The sequence below is a fragment of the Phacochoerus africanus genome, chromosome 6 (assembly GCF_016906955.1).
Source record: "Phacochoerus africanus isolate WHEZ1 chromosome 6, ROS_Pafr_v1, whole genome shotgun sequence".
Taxonomy (NCBI): Eukaryota; Metazoa; Chordata; class Mammalia; order Artiodactyla; family Suidae; genus Phacochoerus; species Phacochoerus africanus.
This window is the reverse complement of record NC_062549.1, coordinates 56,798,598-56,822,478: the sequence shown is the minus strand read 5'-3', so window position 1 is coordinate 56,822,478 and position 23,881 is coordinate 56,798,598. Positions and strand designations below refer to the sequence as shown.

Genomic DNA, 23,881 nt, shown 5'->3' with positions numbered 1-23,881 from the left:
CACCCGCGGCATATGGAGGTTCCCAGGCTAGGGGTCTAATCGGAGCTGGAGTCTTCGGCCTATGCCAGAGCCACAGCAATGCCAGATCTGTGCCGCGTCTGCAACCTACAGCTCATGGCAATGCTGGATCCCTAACCCACTGAGCAAGGCCAGGGATCGAACCCACAACCTCGTGGTTCCTAGTCGGATTTGTTTCCGCTGTGCCATGACAGGAACTCCAAAGGTTGGCTCTTTACATATGTTTTCTACTATATATGTTTGCATATGTTTCTATTATTGCTTTTATATTTTTTCTTTTTTAAAAAATTTTTCCTTTACAGTTTCAACCACATTCGCAGCATATGAAGTTCCAAGGCCAGGGATCAAATCTGAGCCACACCTTTGACTTACACCACAACTTTGGCAATGCCAGATCCTTAACTCACTGTGCCACAGTGGGAACTCCTCATATTTTCTATAATAAATGAACCCATTAAATCTGATTTTAAACAGAACATCTTGGGCTAAAAATAATTTTTTAAATGACTTTACTCAACTTTTAATCTGGAAGAAATAATTCCAAAATTTAGCTTTCAAAAGAAAATCTGTCGCATTTCAAGGTTATAACATAAAGCCTTACTTTAACCTGCATGTATTGATATGCAATATATTATTCATTAAAAAATCAGACTAAAATGGTAGATAAGAATAAAATCTCAATTGCATTTTTTAAATGAAATGAAAAAATGTGACTATGTAATAAGCAGCTCAAAAAGAGGCACCCAATTCAATTTATTTCTGGTGAATTAATAAGACAGCACATACTGACCCACACTTACTTCATGTTTTCAAAAGTATAGAGAAAGAACAATGATAAGTACTGATGAAAAACATACCATACCTCAAGAGCACTGACATAGTTTTATATTTCTGTTTATATTACATCTAATAGTGTTTAATAATCAGATATTAACTGAGCTCTTCCATTCTTCACTCATTCCCAGGCCCCACTTCTTTCTCCCGCTAACCAGAGTCCAGGCAGAGGCTTTAAGCTCTCTTTGAACAAGAACCATATCTGGCCTAAGTTATATCCTTTGAACTTGTCCAGAATAGGCACCTGTTAGCAGAATGGCTTTTGTGAGTGAATATATCCTCACACAACTCAAATAACCTTATACTACAAAGTACAGACAACAGAGGAAACCGTCTTAACAGTTTCTTAAAGCCCTTAGGCTGTTGTAGGTTGAACACCAAAGTACAGAATTGACTTCGGGACCAGGTATCGAACCTGTGCCATGGCAGCGACCTGAACCAATGCAGTAACAACACCAGATCCTTAACCGGCTGAGCCCCCAGGGAACTCCAGCACAATTTAAACTTGCGATAGTTCCACACTCAGAGTTTGTTTACCCCCATGACTTACTCCAACTTCCAGGGTTAGGCCTCAACGATAAGTCCGTGTTTGATTCCTTAAGAAGGCAAATAGCTACATCATAGCAAGTGAATGCTTGAGCAGACAATTCGTATTAACAGGAACAGAGACAGAGACAAAAGACTCTCAAAAGACTCACACTCAAAAGACTTTCCTTCACCTTGGTTTTCCTGACTACTAATTAGATTAACCAGAGAGTCTACCTGGGAGAGAAAGGAGAGGTTTGCTCAACATCACCAAGATCCCTTCTATAAGGCATGGTTTGGGCTCACTTTTTTTTTTTTTTTTTAAATATGCTTACTTTTTTGGCTGACTATACTTTATCTTTCCTTTTGCAACCATGAAATTTCCTTGGGTGTGTAGTTACAGAATCTAGCTAAAGAAACACTAAAATGGGGCAGGAAAAATTAGGAGTTTGGTATTAACATATATACACTATTATATATAAAAGAGTTACTCAACAAGGACCTACTTTTAGCATAGGGAACTCAACTCAATATTCTGAAATAACCTATAAGGGAAAAGAATCTGAAAAAGAAGGCATCTATGTACATGTGTACCTGAAACTAACATTGTAAATCAACTATACACCAATACAAAAAAAAAAATCAATTTAAAAAAAGAAATAACAAAATAGTAAACACTATAAGCTAATAAAACAAGTACTAAAAAGTACAGAATAACGGTAAATTTAATCTTGGGCATATTTTACAAAATAAAAAAATTTCCGAGTGACCTGTGCAAGACGGAAGACTCACACTGTGAGACAGTACATATGCTGTCCATTACAACTACATAATGGGACCCAGGTGAAGGAGAATTCCAACATCCTTACAAAGGCACTGAAGAAATTAAAGCATCAAAAACAAACAAAGTCAGACATTCAAAGGGAGGAATTCTGCATGCCATGGTAAAGCTGCTTCTTTTACCAAAAAAAAAAAGTAAAAAGCAACTTCAAAATCATTTCCATGTCCCTTGAACCACAGTGTCAAATTATTCTTCTTTCAATTTACCCATTACCCATGGTATACAAGAAACCCTCCCTTGAAAATAAGAATGCACCAGAAAAAAAAGATATTCCAAGATGGAAGAAGATCATGTAGCGGACAAACACGACCAATCAGCGTGGCATCAGAATCTAAGTGCACTTGTCTTGGACGACTGCTGGGCTGCAGTGATGGTTCAAACTCTCCTTACCTAAAGGTATGTGAAAAGGCTTGCAATCTGCAAGAAGCCAGAGTCAGCATTAAAAAAGAAAGGAAGTTTTGGTAAATCTAACACAATTCGAGAACCTATGTTTTAAAAGTTGTGTAAGGTTTTAACTGAATTCTAAAGAGCTACCCAATGGAGTCAGCACAGAAAGAAGAGAGAACACTAAGAGAAGGATAAGTGGTTCTTCCCTGGGAAAGGGATTGAGAAATATGTTTATTATATTATGTTTTAAATGATAAGAGTCCAAATACAGTGAGCAAGTCATTGGGGAGTTTTTTTCATTCAAAGTATAATACATCAATTAGCCAAACTTAACCAACAAAATTCTGGTTGTAAAATCTACTTTCCCCACAAATGGAGAACACAAAGTCATGCAGGCTGAAGGTTTTAAAAAAAAAAAAAAAACCAAAACACACACACACACACACACACACACACACACACACAAATCTTGCAAGCCAATAGAAGCACAGCCAATTTAATCCACGTTTGTCATTTTCAGCACTATTTTAATCCATGTAGAGGAGGTGGCACCAGCATGAGTGGACACAAAAAGCACCATGAAGTGGTTTTATCAAAGTGGCCAGAAAAAATCTGCAGACTCACTGAGTATATAGATGCAAAATAAAAAAGCAACAACAGCTCAAAAATCACGATTTGGGCCTTGGCATGAACATAGATGGTACGAATCAGTACACAAATGAGCATGTTGGAAGCACATGGTGAGATAAAGATGTGCCACCAGAAGCGAAGGCAGGACTCAGTCCAAGCGTGCGCTCAGGGCTCCCGGACTCACCCGCATCAGACCCCAAGCTCAGCCCACAGTCACAAGTCTGCAACCCTGAGAGACATACTTACCCTGTGATCAACAAGGGCTAAAAGGACAAAAGTTCACAACCAGAATTTTTCAACATCCTTAAATGCATTCAGAGGACAATCAGTTTGAAGACTAGGTCCATTAGAATTTAAGGAAATATTTCAGGTCCTGTTTTTTCCTTTGTTTGTTTTTTGTCTGCTAGAGGTCAAATCAGAGCTGTAGCTGCTGGCCTACACCACAGCCATAGCCACGCCAGATCTGAGCCAAGTCTGCGACCTACACCACAGCTCATTGCAACGCCGGATCTGTAACCCACTGAGCGAGGCCAGGGATTGAACCTGCAACCTCGTGGATACTAATCAAATTTGCTTCCACTGAGCCACAACAGGAACTCCCTCAGGTCCTGGTTTGAAAGAGGGTCCAGCATCAGGCAGAACCAGGCAGGAACCCAACTCAACCATGATAACCGATTTTCATTTGCCTCAGTTTACATAAGCAAGGAAAAATGGGGACATACTTGACGTCTTCCAGCTTTTTGGTGATGACTGATCCAACAGACGAAAAAGCAGCTGAAGCTTTCTGTCCAGCCTGAGATAAAGTTTCAGATGTCTTCTTGTATCTACATTAAATTAGAAAAGAACAGAGCAAAAAAAAGTAAGCTAATAACCTTTCTAATAGCAATTATTTAGAGTTCAGTAATCACCACCTCTTGGATTTTTACAAATCTTCTTCACAACCACCAGGTGAGCATCATCACATCATCTTCCATTTAACCATCATCTCAGACACAATCTTCTGCAGTGCCCCAGGAAAGCCAGAAGGACAGAGGTCTATAAAGACAGGGCTAAAAATACTCATGGAGTAAAGATCAAAATGAGCCAGAGGTTGAATGAAATTACACCTCTTACTTTTTTCCTTTTCCACTGGAGCCAAACAAAACAAAACTGAAATCAAATTCCTCACATGCCTTTCCCAACTTCATCTCCTAAAAAGGGGCCAGAAGCAAAGTAGGGCCCATGCATACTTTTTTTTGTTGTTGTTTTTTGTTTCATCCAGTGGCAGTTCCCAGCCAGGGATCGAACTGGTGCCAGAGGCACAGCAGTAATAACACCAGATCCTTAAGCCACTGAGCCACCAGGGAACTCCCCATGTGTACTTTTTATTATGCAAATAAGTTCTCGGGGCATGAAGATTTTTTTTTTTCAATTTTGCCTATCTGCGGAGCTACCAAATAATTGGTGGATTATCAACAGAATATGTAAAAGATAGAATACTCCAAATAATTCAAGTGGGATATGGGCTATAACACAAAGGTATAATTTACCACTTCCCTCTTCAAGCCATCATTGCAGGGACTGGTGAAGGGAAAAATCTAGAACAAACAAAAGAATATGGTACTTACATGACACCCAAGAGGTTAAGGTCCCCACATTATATAAAGGGATGCTCAGGCATTTTTACTTACTCATAAAGATCTTTTTTTTGGTTTTTTTGTTTATTTATTTTTTGTCTTTTGTCTTTTGAGGGCTGCATCTGCAACATATGGAGGTTCCCAGGCTAGGGGTCGAATTGGAACTACAGCTGCTGGCCTGCCCCACAGCCACATCAACACCAGCTCCAAGCTGTATCCGCGACCTACACCACAGGCTCACAGCAATGCTGGATCCTTAACCCAGTGAGGGAGGCCAGGGATCAAACCCGAAACCTCATGGTTCCTAGTCAGATTCATTTCTGCTGCTCCGCAAGAGGAACTCCACCCATCAAGATCCAATACTTTAAAAATTCCAGTTTGTGATGATACAAAGAACACTGTCCTATATATATATCTGCCTACTGCCTACTTATATAAGGAGAAAGTGGACCAAAGAGGTTGGGAACCCTGGTGCTGTCATGTCAGGATGCAGTCAGCCCCTGCTGCTGGTCACCAGCTCAGAAGATGGGACTGAACAGTCAGAGGTTGTTACTAGAAGCCTGCTCTTCCTTGTGCCTAGAAACAAAACTGCATCATGATAATACCATATCCAAACTGTGCGATGAGGGGAGTTCTTGTTGTGGAGCAGTAGAAACAAATCCGACTAGGAACCATGAGGTTATGGGTTCCGGTTGCGGGTTCAATCCCTGGCCTTACTCAATGGGTTAAGTAAGGATCTGGCCTGGCTCAGTGGGCTAAGGATCCGGCATTGCCATGAGCTCTAGTATAGGTTGCTGACATGGCTCAGATCCAGTGTTGTTGTGGCTGTGGCTGTGTTGTAGGCCAGCAGCTACAGCTCCAATTCGACCCCTAGTCTGGGAACCTTCATATGTGGAGAGTGCATCCCTAAAAAGCAAAAACAAAGAAACAAACAAAAAACTGTGTGATGAAAAAGACCAAAAGATTATGGGGTGGACCTCTGCCACTATCACACATCATAGACTTGGGCGTCTTAAGCCAAGTTCAGAGCAGGGTAAAAAAGACTGGCTCTGTACTTGGCCAGAGATGAGTTCAAATCCTACCTCCACACATTGAAAGGTTTGTAACCTCAAAACATATCTGATCCTGGGAGTTTCCATTGTGGCTCATAGGTTAAGGACCCAACATTGTCTCCGTGAGCATGCAGGTTTCTTCCCTGGCCTCACTCTGTGGATTAAGGATCCAGCATTGCCACAAGCTCTGGTGTAGGTTGCTAATTTTGCTCAGGTCTGGTGTGGCTGTGGCTGTGGTGTAAGCCCGCAGCTGCAGCTCCGATTCAATCCCTGGCCCGGCAACTTCCACAAGCCATGGGTGCGGCCGTTGAAGAAAAAAAAAAACCTTCCTGATTCTGTTTCCTTATCTATGGCTACCTCACCATCCTCTCTATCAGGTTATTCTGAGGACTAAGTGACACATGTACATATCTAGCAAGTCAATATGTAACATTTTCAGAACTCATATTTTATATCTTCAACTCACATGTAAAGCTATTTTTTTTTTTCTATTCCCTAGAACAGCTGGAAAGACCACACTTAAAGAAGAGTCAGGTACACTTGAGAACTGGGGCGAAGTGCCCTGCACAGGACAGAAAAAAGCTGCAGAAATGTCCTCATTCCCTTTCTGTCCCCTCCCTAGAAAAATGTAGGATCAAGGGAACCTACGCTGATGTGGCCGTCACATCCTGCCACCCTTTGGCAAGGTTCTGTTTTAGTTCCTGTAGTGAATTGATCCCAAGTTTTCGCTTGATCTCCGCTAGATGCTTCTCTTTTGCTGCTAACACTTGAGACAGGGTCTGGATTTCTTCTTCTACCTGGGAGGAACAGGGTGGGATTAGGAATACAGAAAGAGTCGTTCAAAAAGTTAAGATGATTCGTGCGAAACTGTATTCAAAATCCTAGACATTTTAAAACATTTTTATTCATTTCTCATCCTCTTTAAAAACACCATATAATTGGAGTTCCCATCATGGCTCACTGGTAACGAGCCTGACTAGTATCCACGAGGACACGGGTTTGATCCCTGGCTCTGCTCAGTGGGTTAAGGATCCGGCGTTGCTCTGAGCTGTGGTGTGGGTCACAGACACAGCTTGGATCTGACATTGTTGTGGCTGTGGCCATGGTAGGCAGCTGCAGCTCTGATTCAACCCACAGCCTGGGAACTTCCATATGCCATACCTGCAGCCCTAAAAAGGAAACAAACCAACAAATTAAAAAAAAAAAACACACACAACATATAATATATTGTTAAGGAAACTGGTTACATGCTGATCTCGCCTGTACAGCTTTTGTCTCTTCTTCTTTTCTATTTCCATCTTGAGTTGTCCCCAGCCGTCCTCCCTCTCCCTATACTTCCTTAGTCAATCATCCCATAGAGGCTAAAGCCTCAAGCCTCTACATAGATAATATTCAAATCACTCTAATATCCACAAGCCTGACTTCTGGGGCTGTGTTTCCAGCTGAACATTTCTGCTTGAATGCCCATAAAAACACATATTTGCTTATTAAGTCAAACTAATCTCCATCTCCCACCAAAATACACATGACCGAGTCAAATCAAAATCCAACCTTCTTGCATATTTCATGAGTTTATACTGGCAGTCTCAGTGGCTGCTAAAGCCATGGGCATAAATCAAACTGTCTGCCCCAGAGAGCCCTGCAGAAGCCCCATGTAGACCCTTTGATGCAGACCGACCAGCCTCAGCTTGGTGGTGAAAAATGGGCTCCTGACCCAAGGACAGTCAACTCATTGAGTAACATCAACCAGTGACGTGCCTGGTGTGAAAGGAGCTGCTTGACTAATCAAGGTCTCTCTCATTCTGGAATCTAGTTTGAGACACTGAGATCACGTTGGAAAGAGAAGCCAAAAAGACTTGGGTAAAGAAGCCCTGAAGTACACATAGGACACAGTGAGATTGTGAGACCTTATGGAAGCTTAAGCATACTTGAGGAGGCCAAAACTATAAACTGAAACTATGAAGTAAAAAAAAAAAAAAAAAGACTTACAGGGTAGAGGAAAGGAAAAGGCTAAACCAGGAAAACAGAGGGAAAGGCAGACCCATAGAGAGAAAGGGACACCAGGGGGAAGAGATTTGTGTCCTGGGAGAAGTTGAAAAACTGGGTCCCTAAAATACACTCAACCTCTGTATCCACGGGCTCCACATCCACAGACATAACCAACTGCTAGCTGAAAATATGTGGGGAAAAAAGACTTCCAGAAAGTTCTGAAAAGCGAAACTTGAATTTGCCACGTTCTGGCAAAGATTTACACAGCATTTACAATGTATTTACATAGCTTTTACATTGCATTAGGTATTATAAGTAATGTAGAGGTGATTTAAAGCATATGGAAGGATGTACGCAGGTTATCTGTAAATACCACACCATTTTATATAAGGGACTGAACATCTGTGGATTCTGGTATCCACAGGGGTCCTAGAACTAATCCCCTGCAGATACTAAGGGATGACTCTATATTCATTGGTATTCAGAATGCTTAGAAGGATGCCTCTCTTGGCTTGTTGTAAAGCTGTATTCTCAACCTTGACCTACACTTCTATGAGTTCAAAGACAACATGGCCTTTAAAAACAATGTAGAATATTGTTAAGCAAACTGATAGCATTCGACAGAAGGAAAGAAGGATAAATCAAGTGTGATGAGGCTGTGGCTGCCAAAAAAAAAAAAAAAAAGAATAACACACTCTTAAATGACATTAATTAGAATGTAGACCCAGGAGTTCCCCTTGTGGCGCAGTGGTTAACAAATCCGACTAGGAACCATGAGGTTGAGGGTTCAGTCCCTGGACTTACTCAGTAGGTTAAGGATCTGGCATTGCCATGAGCTGTGGTGTAGGTTGCAGACACAGCTCAGATCCCACGTTGCTGTGACTCTGGCCTAAGCCGGCAGCTACAGCTCCAAATAGACCCCTAGCCTGAGAACCTCCATATGCCGCAGGAGCAGCCCTAGAAAAGGCAAAAAAAAAAAAAAAAGAATGTAGACCCAGAACAAAGATAATCCTCTGTGCTTGTCAGACATGACCCTGAATATTGTACCCATTTTGGAAGTCACATTTTGAGAAGTATATTGACAAGTGGAATAGGAGAAGAAAATATAAACGAATGAATGAATAAGGTTCAAAATCAAGAAAATATAAACAAATGAATGAATAAGGTTCAAAATCAAGGTAATTAAATGCCTTGCCCTAAGTCATCAAACTAATGATATAGGAGCCAAAATTTCAACCCAGGTTTTCTGACTCCACTTCTCAGTTTATTGGCTCAATTTCATTACACATTGTTAGCTTTCAGATATTTCTCTTCACCCAAGCTCCAAATCTTCAGATACTTCCAAGGGTAGACATAAATGTTTAGTTCTCAATCCCTTGACAAGTCTCTGAAGTATTCATTTCCCCTAATGCAAGCTGGAAAGAAAGACTGCTGTAAATCTTTCTGAACAATACATTAGCCAGCATACTCATTGCTTTTGTTGGTTAGATTATGCGGCTAACAAACCCAGCTTAAGCTCAGTACATCACAGCAACAACTCCAGTATATGAATATTGTTATACATATAGTCAACATATATATTCATTATATATAGAAGAATCTCTGACATAAATCAAGAACAATGTGTGGTAAAGTTAGTACAAAGCTATGATAATCAAGACAGAGTGGTAGAACTGAGAGTCCAAAAATAAACCCATCTATTTATGGCCAAGTGATTTTCAACAAAGGTGCCAAGAAAATTCGGTGGCAAAGAACAGGGAGTTTTTTTGTCCACGATGGTGCTGGAACAACTGGATTTTCACATGCAAAATAATGAAGTTGAACCCTTAGTTGAACCCATGTATAGAAATTACGATGGATTAGAAATTTCAGTGCAAGAGCCAAACTCTTCAAGGAAAACATAGAGGGTAAGTCTTAATAACCCTGCATTAGACAACATCTCTTAGATAAGAGACCTAAAGCATTATCAATCAAAGAAAAACTAGGTAAACTGACATTATCAAAATCTGAAAGTGCTATGCTTCAAAGGACATGATTGTGAAAGCAAAATGATAACTGAGAGAATGGAGAAAGCATTTGCAAATTATATATCTGATAATGGTCTGGTATGCAAAATACATAAAGAACACTTACAACTCAACAGAAAGGCAAATAATCCAATTAAAATGGACGATGGATTTACATGGACATTCCACCAAAGAAGATATACAAATGACCAATAATCATATAAAGAGATGGCCAATACCATTCATCAGTAATTAGAGAAGTGCAAATGAGATACTACTTCACTCCCACTGTGATGGCTGTTATCAAAAAGACAAACAATAACAAGCACTAGCAAGGATGTAGAGAAACTGGAACCCTTATATCTTGTTGGCAGGAATGTACAACTGTGCAGTTTGGGAGCAAAACAGTTTGACAGTTTCTCAAAAAAACATGGAGTTACGATGTGACCCCCAAATTCCTTTCTAAGGTATATCACAAGAGAAATGAGAGCATTTGTTCACACAAAAACCTGTACATGAATATTTACAGCATCATTATTCGCAATGGCCAAAAGATGGAAACAATCTAAATGTCCAACAACAGATGAATGAATACACAAAATGTGGTTTATAACTATACAATGGAATAGTATTCAGCCATAAAAAGGAATGTGTTGCTACATCTTACGACATGGATGAATTCTGCAAACATACTAAGTGAAAGAAGCATCATCACAAAAGACCACATGTTGTTTTATTCCATTTATAGGACATGCCCAGAATAGGCAAATCTGTAGAAACAGAAAGTAGATTAGTGATTGACAGCAACTGTGGAGAGAGAGGGTTGGGAGTGACTGCTAATGGGAACAGGGTTCCTTTTGGAGGATGATGAAAATGTTTCATAATTAGATAGTGGTGATAGTTGTACAACCTTATGAAGATACATAAACCAATGAACTGTACACTTTAAAAGGATGAATCTGATGATATGCAAATTGCATCCTCAAAAGGAGTAAAAAAATAAGTGGAAGAGTTTTGTTTTTTTGTTTTTTTTTTGTCTTTTTGCCTTTTCTAGGGCCGATCCCGCGGCATATGGAGATTCCCAGGCTAGGGGTCTAATCAGAGCTGTAGCCACCAGCCTACACCAGAGCCACAGCAACACGGGATCTGAGCCACGTCTGCAACCTACACCACAGCTCATGGCAACGCCAGATCCTTAACCCACTGAGCAAGGCCAGGGATCGAACCCACAACCTCATTGTTTCTAGTCAGATTCGTTAACCACTGAGCCACGACGGGAACTCCAGGAAGAGTTTTTTTTATCTCCATTTTAAGTTTCTACAGTGGAGTCACTGTCATTTCAAGCAATGAGAATTGTCATTTGTTTTCAACGTAAAAGACCTTTATTACATCTAATTATTATCATCGTTATGATTATATCATTATGATTAGATGTTGTTATTATGATATCACAATCTCAAATATTACATGAAGTGAAGTAATAGTATATTGGCCATATCTTATGGAGTTTTTAGAAAAATTGGATAAACTTCTGATAAAGCATGAATACTATGCAAATATAAGGGTAAATGGACAAGTATTAGAGTTCATGAAGACCTAGATGCAAGACCCCCTGTTGAATGCATTACCTTGTGACCTCAGTCTTCAGAGTCTTGGATTAGGCAATGATTTCTGATGTGATGACTAAAGCACAAGTCATCAAAGAAGAAATGGATAAACTGAACTTCAAAATGAAAAGCTTCCGTGCTTCAAAGAGAAAAGAAAGTGAAAAGGAACACCCACAGAATGGAAGGAAATGTTTACATATCACATGTCTGATAACTTCATTTGTTAAGTAACATTATATAATCTATTGGGAGATTTAGACCTACATTTCCTCCTCCATCAAATCATTATAACAGTAATACTTTCTCCATAACACTGCTGTGAGGATTAATGCGATAATGAATGCAAAGAGCTCAGCCACCCAGCAAACAGTCTGTAGATATTAGTTGGTATTACTGTTATGTTAATATAATTGATAATGAAATAATTATACTGAGCACTAGCAAAGATTTGGAAAAACCTGCTCTTTCACATACTATGATAAATCTTCTAGATAGCATTTTGGCCTTTTAGTGTTCACAGGAATTACTCTGTGTCCTTAAAACCCAGTAGACCTAGGGATTTTACCTCTAGGAATTTATCCTAAAGAACTAATTAAAGAGGTGCATAAAGGATTATATGTATTTCCACTGTGTTATATGTAAGTATATGTATATTCTATTGTATTATATATAGTACTATATGTTAGAATTGTTCATAACAGCAAAAAGGGGAAACAATCTAAATCGTTATAATGACATGTCCATTAATTAAAAATGAGCTTGCAGTAACTTAAAATGAGGTTGTAGATTATTTGTGATATAAAACTTATTTTGAAATTCAGTTAAGTGAAGAAAAGTTATAGATGTATATTCTGATGTCTTCTTAAAATACTGAAATACAGTAATACATATGTAGAAAAAAGTCTGGAAACAGCTAATCTAAAACTTTACTCTGCAGGTAATTTTAATTTTCTTCAGTGTTTTTTTTATGTTCCTACGATAAACATATATGACTTGTGGAAAAAGTATATTTGTTTTCTCTTTTCAAAATAACAATATTAGGCATGCAACAAACACTCAGTACTTCTAATTCATACTCTTATCACCGAGCTTCCTTATCCAAGCTATCGCACACCTAGTTTATAAAACCTCATATATATAGAAGTGGGTAGAACAAACAGATCTAAGTGAATAAGGAAACAGGAGACTTGAACAACACTCTAAACCACCTAGATCTAAAAAACAGAAATAGAACACTTCACCCCAAAACAGTAGAATACACAATCCTCTCAAATGTACATGGAATATTCTCCAGGGACAGAGCATATGTTAGGCAACAAAACAAGTCTCCATAAATTTAAAATTATACAAAATATCCTTATCAATCATAATGGAATGAAACTAGAAATCAAAAAGGAAAACTGGAAAATTCACAAATTTATAAAAATTAAATTACACACTCTTAAACCACCAATGGGTCAAAGAAGAAATCACAAAGGAGATTAGAAAACTACCTTGAGATAAATGAAAACAAATGCACAACATATTGAAATTTATGAGATGTAGTAGCAGTAATGCACAGAGGGGAATTTACAGCTGTAAATGCCTACATTAACAAAGGAGGTCTCAAATCAATAACCTAACTTTTAAGGAACTACAAAAAGAAGAGCAAACTAAACCCAAAGCTAAAAAAAGGAAGGGAATAATAAAGATTAAATATAAACAAAATCGGGGTTCCCGTGTGGTGCAGTGGAAACAAATTTGACCAGGAACCATGAGGTTGCAGGTTCGATCCCTGGCCTCAATTGGTGAGTGGTGAGGTGAGGTGAGGTGAGGTGAGGTGAGGTGAGGTGAGGTAGAGGTAAGGTAAGGTAAGGTAAGGTAAGGTAAGGTGAAGTAAGGTAAGGTGAAGTAAAGTAGGGTAAAGTAAAGTAAAGTAGGTAAGGTGAAGTAAGGTAAGGTTAAGGTAAGGTAAGGTAAGGTAAGGTAAGGTGAAGTAAAGTAAAGTAAAGTAAGGTAAGGTGAAGTAAAGTAGGGTAAAGTAAAGTAAGGTAAGGTGAAGTAAAGTAGGGTAAAGTAAAGTAAGGTAAGGTGAAGTAAAGTAAGGTAAGGTGAAGTAAAGTAAGGTAAAATAACGTAGGGTAAAGTAAGGTAAAGTAAAGTAGGGTAAAGTAAAGTAAAGTAAGGCAAGGTAAAGTAAAGTAGGGTAAAGGAAGGTAAAGTAAAATAAGGTAAAGTAAAGTAAGGTAAAGTAAAGTAGGGTAAAGTAAAGTTGGGTAAAGTAAGGTAAAGTAAAGTATAGTAAAGTATAGTAAGGTAAAACAACAGCAAAAAAAAAAAAAAATCAGTGAAACCATGAGGTTGTGGGTTCCATCCCTGGCCTCGCACAGAGGGTTAAGGATACAGCGTTGCCATGAGCTATGGTGTAGGTCGCAGATGCGATTCGGTTCTGGTCTTGCTGTGACTCTGGCATTGGCTGGCAGCAAGAGCTCTGATTAGACTCCTAGCCTGGGAACCTCCATATGCAGTGGGTGCGGCACTAAAAAAGACAAAAGACAGAAAAAAAAAAAAGAAAGAAAGAAAGAAAGGAAATGAAAATGGTGACACTGCTGCAAATCTATGGAAATAAAAAGGATTATAAAAGAATATCATGAACAACTGTATGCCAACAAGCTCGATAACTAAATGAAATGGATTAAATTCCTAGAAATTCAAAAATGATCAAAACTGACCCAAGAAGAAACAGTAAATGTGAACAGACTTATAACATGTAAAGAGATTGAATGAATAATTAAAAATCTCTCAACAAAGAAAAGTCCAAGACCAGAAGCCTTCACTGGTGAATTCTAACAAAAACTTAAAGAAAATTTAGGCCAGTTGTTCTCAAATGCTTCCACAAAATAGAATGGAATGGATAACTTTCTAACTCATTCTAACACGCTAACCGTTACTGTAATATGCAAGTCAAAGATATCACAAGAAAACTGCAGGTCAACCTCTGTCATGAATATAGGTGCAAAAATTCGTAGCAAAATACTAGCAAACCTAACCAGCAGCATACACCATGACCTAGAATACATACCCTCACTATATAAAGTGGGATTTATCCTAGGAATGCAAGAATGATTCAACATATGAAAATCAATCAATGCAACATAGTGATAGAATAAAGGGGAAAAAAAATACATGATCACCTTAATTGCTGCAGAAAAGCATTTGACAAAACCCAACACCTTTTCATGATAAAATAAAAAAGTGTTAAGAAAATAAAATAAAATAAAAACAATGAACAAGCTAGGAATAGAAGGGAACTGCTTCAACATGAATAAAGTTATTTATAAAAAAACAAAACCCAAAAGCTGTCATACTTAATGGTAAAAGACTGAATGCACTTCCCCTAAGATAAGGAATAAGACCAAGATTTCTCCCTTCACCACTGTTATTCAACACAGTACTGGAGCTTTCAGCCAGAGCAATAGGGGATAAAATAAATAAAAGGCATCTAAAATGGAAAGAAAGAGAAAACTGCAGGTAATATTATATTCTACACTGAAAATTCTTAAATAATCCATAAAAAATCTATTAGAGCTAATAAGAAAATTCAACAAAGCTGCAGGATACAAGATTAACATGAAAACGTCAGTCTTATTTCTATATAGTAGCAATGAAAAACCTGAAAAGCAAATTAATAAAATTCCATTTATAATCACATCGAAAAGAAAAACATACTTCAGGATAAAAGTAACTAAGGAGATATAAACTGTATACACTGAAAATTACAAAACATTGCTAAAAGAAATTATAAGACCTAAATAAATGGAAAGATGATCCATGTTCATGGATTGTGAGACTTAACATTGTTAAAATGGCAATACTCCCTCAAATCAATCCTCAAATTTGATGAAAGTTCTAACAAATCCCAATGGCATTTTCTTATGGGTGTAAAAGTAGATTCTAAAATTCACATGGAATTGCAAGGGATCTTAACAATTCTGAAAAAGGAGAAAAAGTCATATTTCTCAATTTAAAAAGTCACTATAAAGCTACAGTGATCAAAACAGTGTGGTATGCTCAGGAGGACAGACATACAGATGAATGCATCTGAACTGAGAGTTCAGAAATAAACCCTTATATGTATGTCAATTGATTTTGACACAGCTGCCAAGAGCATTCACTGAGGATAGTCTCTTCAGCAAATGGTGCTAAAGAAACTAAATATTCATACACAAAAGAATGAAGTTGAACCCTACCACAAACCGTATATAAAAATTAATTCAAATGAATCAAAGGCTTAATTATAAGAGGCAAGTCTTAGAAGAAAAGAGTGTAAATTTTCATAATCTGAGTTTTGGAATCAAATCCTCAAACACAATGCCAAAAGGACAAGTAATGCAGAAAAAACAAATTGGACTTCATGAAAATTTAAAACCTTTGTGTATTAAGACATTATGAAGAAAATGAAAAGACAGTGTATAGAATGGGAGAAGATATTTGCAAATTACATATAGGATCTAGTATCCAGAATAAATAAAGAGCTCTTATATCTCAACAACGAAAAGACAAATAATTTTTGAATGTGGCAAAGGATGTGAATATACCTTCCTCCAAAGATGGCATATAAACACTAATAAGCAAATGAAATAATGCTTAATAACATCAGTCATTAGTGAAATACAAATCAAAACTACAATGAGACACCACTTTACACTCACTAGGATGGGTATAATCAAAAAGATAGGGAACAAAAAAATGTTGGCAACGATATAGAGAAGTTAATTGCTAATGGAGATGTAAAGTGGTATTCCTACTGCAAAAACAGTTTGGCAGTTCCCCAAAAAAGTTAAACATGGAATTACCACATGATGAACAATTTTACTTCTGGGTATATCCTAAAGGAATTGGAAATCATTATTCAAACAAGTACTTTTACACAAATATTCCTTAGCTTAGTATATACAACAGTCAAAAGGACGAAACCACCAAATATCCATCAACAGATGAGCAGATAAACAAAACATGGTAGACACACACAGTGGAAGATTATTCAGTCATTAAAAAGCAGTCAAGTACAAATACACGCTACAATGAGGATGAAGTTCAAAAACATTACACTAAATGAAAGAAGCCAGATACCAAACATCACATATTATGCGATTCCACTTAAATGAAATATCCAGAACAGGTAAATCCACAGACAGAAAGCAGATTAGTTGTTGCCAGGGGCTGAGGGAGGGAAAACTGGGGATGCCAGTTTAATGAGTATGGGGTCTCCTTTAAACACTGATGAAAATGTTTAAGAGCTAGATAGAGATAATAGTTGTACAACAATGTGAATATGCTAAATGCCACTGAATTGTACACTTCAAAATGGTTAATTTTAAGAAAAAAAGAGAGTGAGAGGGCTAGAGGGAGGAAGAGAAGGGGCTATGGAAAGAAGTTTCAAGGTACCTCTATTTACAACACTGCCAAGGGCAGAACAAAGTCATGGAAGCAGCTGAAAGCCAAGTGCATCGGAGCAAGTGAGGTTCCCCTTTGGAAGATATTCACTAGCAGCCCTCCCCCTCTTATCCATTTCAGCTTCCCACTTCTCAGCCCACATATACCTCCCCTCATATAAGACTCAAATGATCTCACATTCTCCCATCTCCCCTCCCCGCCTCAAGATCTCTTGGGCAAGGTCAGGTGGCTTTCTCTTCCTTGAGACTATGTGCTTTCGCAAAACAAATGACGATATCTAAGTGTGAAGCAGGAAGTTCCTGAAGTTCCAAAGTTCCACTTCTTTACCTTTGTAAGTTCTCTTCTCAGCTCTTCTCGCTCCTCCTCTGATAGGGGCTCATTGGCACCGATCGTGGCAGCAACATCTTCTCCTTCCTCCGGTACCGGGTCTGTTCTCAGCAGACCTTGTTGGAGATAGAGAAGAAAAAAAAAAGTCTGTGAGGTCTGAAAGCTAAGTAAATTTCTCCTTTGGGCTCCTCCACTGCCCCCGCCAGACGAAGCCAATTAGGTTAGAGCCACACTTCATCTTTCTGTATCTTCAAATACATGGCTCTTCCAGGAGAAGACAAAAAAAAAAAAGTTTGAGCTAACTACTAAAAACCACCAGATTACACTCTGCCAAGATATGGATTTAGAAAATACAGTATTCTCTCAGCTTCTGTTCATTTCCCCAGCCACAATATGGCTAATGTAAAGCAGGAGAATGAAGAGGCCAAGGATGGGATCTTGCCAATACTTTAAATGCGTAACAAGTAAATCAGCATGACTAATAATTCATATTAACCAAAAGAAGGAGTCTGTAAATATCTTTAGCCTCCTCTCCTAATCAGATCCAACTCTTAACAGTCTCAGCAGAGAACTGCCTAAAGAAATTTTATTCCATGTCTTGCCATTAGTTAGTTAGTGGAAGTAGAAAACCCCTTATTGTACCTTTTCAAAAATCTATATCCCATCCAGATACCTTTGAAAAATCCTAATGGGAGTTCTCATTGTGGCTTAGCAGTAACGAACCCGACTAGCATTCATGAGGACTCAGGTTCTACCCCTGGCCTCACTCAGTGGGTTAAAGATCCAGTGTTGCCATGAGCTGTGGTGTAGGTCAAAGATGCAGCTTGGATCCCGAGTTGCTGTGGCTAGGGTGTAGGCTCACAGCTATTGCTCTGATTCGACCCCTAGCCAGAGAACTTCCATATACCATGGCTGCAGCCCTAAAAAGACAAAAAATAAAATAAACATAAAATAAAATAAAAATATTTTTAAAACCCTAATTTGTATAATTCAGAGAAATGACCAACTCCCGCCCCCCAGAAGCTTTCTACATTATCTAAGACCAATCCTGCCATACCCATTGCCCTGTAATAGAGCCAGTATCTACTGGTCCATCAGGAAGAACTCAGCATTTTCAGAAAGTGGCCAGGGGAACACTTGCCTTTCAGCAATTCGCCCCTCTCTTCTGCCCAACCAGCCAAGTACAAGGCTAGGCCAAAGCCAGTGAGGCCCTCAAACCTGGGTTATACAATTTAAGAAGGCACTTAAAAACTCAATATAGGAGTTCCCGTCATGGCGCAGTGGTTAACGAATCCGACTAGGAACCATGAGGTTGCGGGTTCGGTCCCTGCCCTTGCTCAGTGGGTTAATGATCCGGCGTTGCCGTGAGCTGTGGTGTAGGTTGCAGACACAGCTCGGATCCCGTGTTGCTGTGGCTCTGGCGTAGGCCAGTGGCTACAGCTCCGATTCGACCCCTAGCCTGGGAACCTCCATATGCCGCAGGAGCGGCCCAAAGAAATGGCAAAAAAAAAAAAAAAAAAACCTCAATATAAATACTTTTAATATTTTAATGTAATATTAAAAAAAAAAAAGGAGTTCCCGTCGTGGCACAATGGTTAACGAATCCGACTAGGAACCATGAGGTTGCGGGTTCGGTCCCTGCTCTTGCTCAGTGGGTTAACGATCCGGCGTTGCCGTGAGCTGTGGTGTAGGTTGCAGACTCGGCTCGGATCCCATGTTGCTGTGGCTCTGGCGTAGGCCGGGGGCTACAGCTCCGATTCAACCCCTAGCCTGGGAACCTCCATATGCTGCGGGAGCGGCCCAAGAAATAGCAACAACAACAACAAAAAGACAAAAAAGACAAAAAAAAAGCAAGGTTACTCCAAAGAATTCATGATGAACACAATATCAAATTTTTGAAAAGAGAGGCTCAGTGTGGCTGATGTTTCCTTTTGCCTCGAGCTCCAAAAATGGCTTTGCATAGCACCATTTCTGATCTTGTCTTAAAACATTAGTATTCTGTTCATTATGGATGTCTTCAATTTTAATTTTCTTAAGATACTGCATTAACATAATATTCATCTTGCTTGCAGGGCTTTTGGGTGCCTCTTACATTTTAGCCCTGCCTTACCCAAGTCACAGTCCTGCTATCCTTTTCATGATGGGAAAAGATGGTTTGAGTTTTCGCTGTGTCTTGCAGCAACAGCTTTTCTGCATAGGGACCCAGGGAAAGGGTTTCCTCCTCCTCCTGCTCTTCGCCTCTTTCTGCCCGTGAGCATCACAACAATCACACTCTTCTCCACCAGCCCCGACATCCACATCTGAGAAATGCTTGTTCAGCCATGGTGGCAATGTGGCATCCACCCAAGGCAAGATGCCAGGCAGTGGGGGACAGGCTTAACAGGCAGAGAGGAAGGAGGGAGAATCAGCACACTGTTCAAGAAGCAGCCAGCGCCATGGAAAGCCCAGAAGAAGAATACCTACATACACTGTGTAAAAGGAACAAAGACACCTGTTCCAAGTTTGTTATATATTAACTGCATAATAGTAGCTGATAATTACAAAAACAAGAATCAATAACACAACAGTGCCTACCTGAAAGGTGTTCGCAGTTTTTAAAGGGATAAAGCAATGCAAATAAAATAATTTGAGGAGTTCCGCTCAGTGGTTAACAAACCCAACTAGTGTTCATGAGGACGAGGGTTCGATCCCTGGCCCTGCTCAGTGGGTTAAGAATCCTATGTTGCCATGAGCTGTGGTGTAGGTCACAGACGGTGCTCGGATCCGGCGTTGCTGTGGCTGTGGTGCAGGCCAGCAGCTACAGATCCAATCTGACCCCTAGCCTGGCAACCTTCATATGCCTCAGGTGTGGCCCTAAAAAGACAAAAGACAAAAAAACAAAGAAAACAATTCGAAAACCACAAACTAGAGTGCAAACAGAATACGATTAAGCCCTCTCAGGTAGAGACAACACATGGCAGGTACATCAATGGATGGAAAAGCTCAATGCATAAATAATGCAATCAGTGGATGGAGAAGCTCAATGAATAAATACATGCTTCTGTAGGTCCGCTTTAAAATATCTTCAAACAGGTTATCCAAGTAATGACAGATGTCTAAGCATGTCACCCTCCAGTTTAAAATCCTTCAGTGGCTTCGCATTTTCAAGGCAAAATGCAACCCCATAGTTTAGCACACAGGCCTTACTGGACGCATTCCTGCCATCTGGCATGGGGACTTCAGCTGAAGCCAAATCAAAACAAACTGTGGACAAGGTGCCATAGTCATAAACCGCTGAGGAGAGTCCATGTGTGACTGCAAATGTATTCCTCACACCAGATTATGTGATGAGGCTGCATGAGACTGAAGATGGGAGACAAGCATGCAGGCAGCAGGTGCACAAGGCAAGACAGTAAGACCCAAAACAAAGTATATTATCAACATTCTTCATTTGATTTTTAATGTTCTGCTTAGACCTCTCAACTAGAACAGGATCCAACAATGCCCAGCAAAACTGAAGTGTCTTCAATAGCAAAGACTCCTTCATGCTTTTTAATAAACACTATTTAGCAAATCTCCTTATGGGGGAAAATGCAATATCTGATTACTAATAATGCTTTATGCATAACTGCCCCAAATTCCAAAAAGATTCTAAGAGGACTCCGATACTGATCAAGTTGATGCAGTTGAGCTACCAGGGAAAATAAGTGTCTCAGAAAAGGAGGTTCTGGGTTGTTCAGTCAGCTTTAGGAGCACCATGATGACCTGGAGATTTTACATGCAGAATCTAGAAAGGCTAGTAATTACATGTTCTGCTTTTTTCATGTTAGTCTGTAGGTGGCAGCAAATTACCATTATTAAAATTTAAAGGTGAGGTTTGCTTTAGGATAATCAATTGACGGTGAGAAAATGGGAAAGTAAAGGACACAAAGGAAGAACAGAAAGATAGATATGGAAATCGCCTGCAAAATCTAACAGTCATGATGTAGGAAAATTATTAATAACCACAGCCACCTCCACAATGTGCATTCTATTTATATCCAAATCTTGAGCCAAGTGGTTTCAATACAATACACATCATTTACCAGCAGCACTTCTGTAAGACAAGGATTGGCATCACCATTTATGGATGAGGAAACTGAAGCTTACAGAAGTTAAGCAACTTGGCCATGTAACATACCTGAATACAAGGTGGAGTTAGGATTTTGAACCTGAATTTTTTTTTTTGTCTTTTGTCTTTTTAGGGCCACACCGGTGAGGTTCCCAGGCTAGAGGTCGAATTGGAGCTATAGCTACACAGGGTCTGAGCCGCATCTGCACCCATACCACAGCTCATGGCAATGCCGGATCCTTAACCCACTGACCGAGGCCAGGGATTGAATTCGAGCTCTCATGGATGCTAGTTGGGTTTGTTAACCACTAAGCCACGATGGCAACTCCAACCTGAACATCTTGTTTGAAAGCATATGCTTCAGGAGTTCCCATCATGGCAAAAGGGAAACAAATCTGACTAGGAACCATGAGGTTGTGGGTTTGATCCCTGGCCTCGCTCAGTGGGTTAAGGATCCGGCGTTGCCATGAGCTGTGGTGTAGGTTGCAGACCCCTAGCCTGGGAACCTCCATATGCCACGGGTGTGGCCCTAAAAAGACAAAAAGACAAAAAGAAAGAGAAAAAGAAAGCATATGCTTCAAAGCACTGACTGTATAAAGCACAAAAAACCCCAAGAGAAGGGGGCCGAAGGTCAGATTGGGGGATATCTAGAAGCAATAATAAATAAGACTCTAGAAAAAATGGTAGATTAGATCAAAAGCAGCCTTTTAATCATTTCCAACTGTATAGTTTCCCCAAAACCTGGGAATCCAAATTTTGCCTCCTGTGTGTTTCTAGGTATTATTCTATTTCTCATCTGTTCAGTAGAGTGAGTATTGCAGAGGTAGAATCTGGCATTCAGTTAAAAGATATTAATTTCTCATTCATAACAAGAGAGCTGAGAAATAGAAATGTTTTAAAGTATCGATTACTAAAAACTATAAATTATTTTTAAAATTCTTTTTTTTTTTGGTCTTTTAGGGCCATACCCACGGCATATGGAGGTTCCCAGGCAAGGGGTTGATCAGAGCTGTAGCTGCCGGCCTACACCACAGCCACAGCAACATGGGATCCAAGCCACGTCTGCGACCTACACCACAGCTCACAGCACAGCCGGATCCTTAACCCACTGAGCGAGGCCAGAGATCGAACCCTTGTCCTCATAGATGCTAGTTGGGTTTGTTAACCACTAAACTATGACGGAAACTCCTATTTTTAAAATTATCTGCCCATTAACTTCAATGTTCCTTCTCAGAGTATGACATAAATCTATTTTTAAAAGCCAGAAAAGTGGGAGAAAATATGACATAATTATTGAGGTCTAATACACCAGCTACTGTGAGGTGTATTACACAATTACACACTTATTTAAAAAAAAAAGAAAAGAAAAGAAAAACTTAAAAAGAACCTTACAACCAACGCCCAAAGAGAGAAGTAGCATTTGCTATATTTATTTCCATTAGGAAACTGAGATCCTCTGAGATTCAGTACTTTGCCCAGAGTCGCAGAGATTAAAACGCAGATCTTTCGGACTCTAAACACTTGCTCCGTCACAGACGCTTTTCTTTGAGAAGTTCCGAGGAGAAGAGAGGACAGAGAGCAGGTCAGAAGGGAAGCTGGAAGCAGAGGGCTAAAGCTTTTTACTTCACTGAGTGTGTGAGAACACATGGGGATGCCTGGCTGACAAGTTACAGATACCATTATCTGGCCCAAGTGACTGCAAAGTTGGTGATAATTTGTTCCATCGGGTTATTAACATCTCAGCCATTTAATGCTTCTTCTAGTTGTGCAAAGAGATTGATAATCTGTTTTCAACTGCAAGCATGGAATCACCCTGAAGAGTTTCATCTGGGGAGGAAGCGAACTGCTGGCTGCCAAGGGAGCGACAGAGATGGACCCAAACCAGGAGGTCTCATCCTGGGGCAATCTTCTACATTTTACGTCTCTGAACTTGAGATACATTGCACAACTAGCCAGCTAATCAGTCCTTCTGCATAGATGTTTATCACCTGTAACCATGCTTCACAATGTGCAAAATGGGTGTCAGTGGCTTAGAAAAACGGCAGAGCTCTATTTTAAGAGAGGCTGTATGTATCACAGATGTTTTGTGAGAGCCAAATAAATAAAACAGACATGAATTATTCCTAGTTGAATAGGAGTTCAGGTGAGTTTCACAATGCATGTGAAGATGTTTCAGGAAAAATTTAACTTCGTTGGGAGTTCCCATCCTGGCACAGTGGTTAACGACTAGGAACCATGAGGTTGCGGGTTCCATCCCTGGCCTTGCTCAGTGGGTTAAGGATCTGGCACTGCGGTGAACTGTGGTGTAGGTCGCAGATGTGGCTCAGATCCCCCATTGCTGTGGCTCTGGTGTAGGCCGGTGGCTACAACTCTGATTAGACCCCTAGCCTGGGAACCTCCATATGCCACGGGAGCGGCCCAAGAAATGGCAAAAAGACAAAAAAAAAAAAAATTAACTTCGTTGACTTTAAAATGCATGCAGAGGAAGGAGTTCCCACTGTGGCTCAGCAGTAATGAACCCAA

General features: G+C 39.7%; 1 protein-coding gene across 4 annotated transcripts in view; it reads right to left on the bottom strand.

The window, feature by feature from the left end:
- TPD52 (tumor protein D52) overlaps positions 1–23,881 on the bottom strand; it is a 132,267-nt gene that overhangs the window by 15,722 nt on the left and 92,664 nt on the right. For all 4 annotated transcript variants that reach the window (XM_047783693.1, XM_047783692.1, XM_047783690.1 and 1 more), the window contains exons 2-4: positions 17,269–17,384; positions 6,552–6,700; positions 3,958–4,059 (exon numbers count right to left, since the gene is read on the bottom strand). In XM_047783693.1, the coding sequence (XP_047639649.1) occupies positions 3,958–4,059; positions 6,552–6,700; positions 17,269–17,384 (367 nt within the window). The remainder of the gene's footprint in view (positions 1–3,957; positions 4,060–6,551; positions 6,701–17,268; positions 17,385–23,881) is intronic.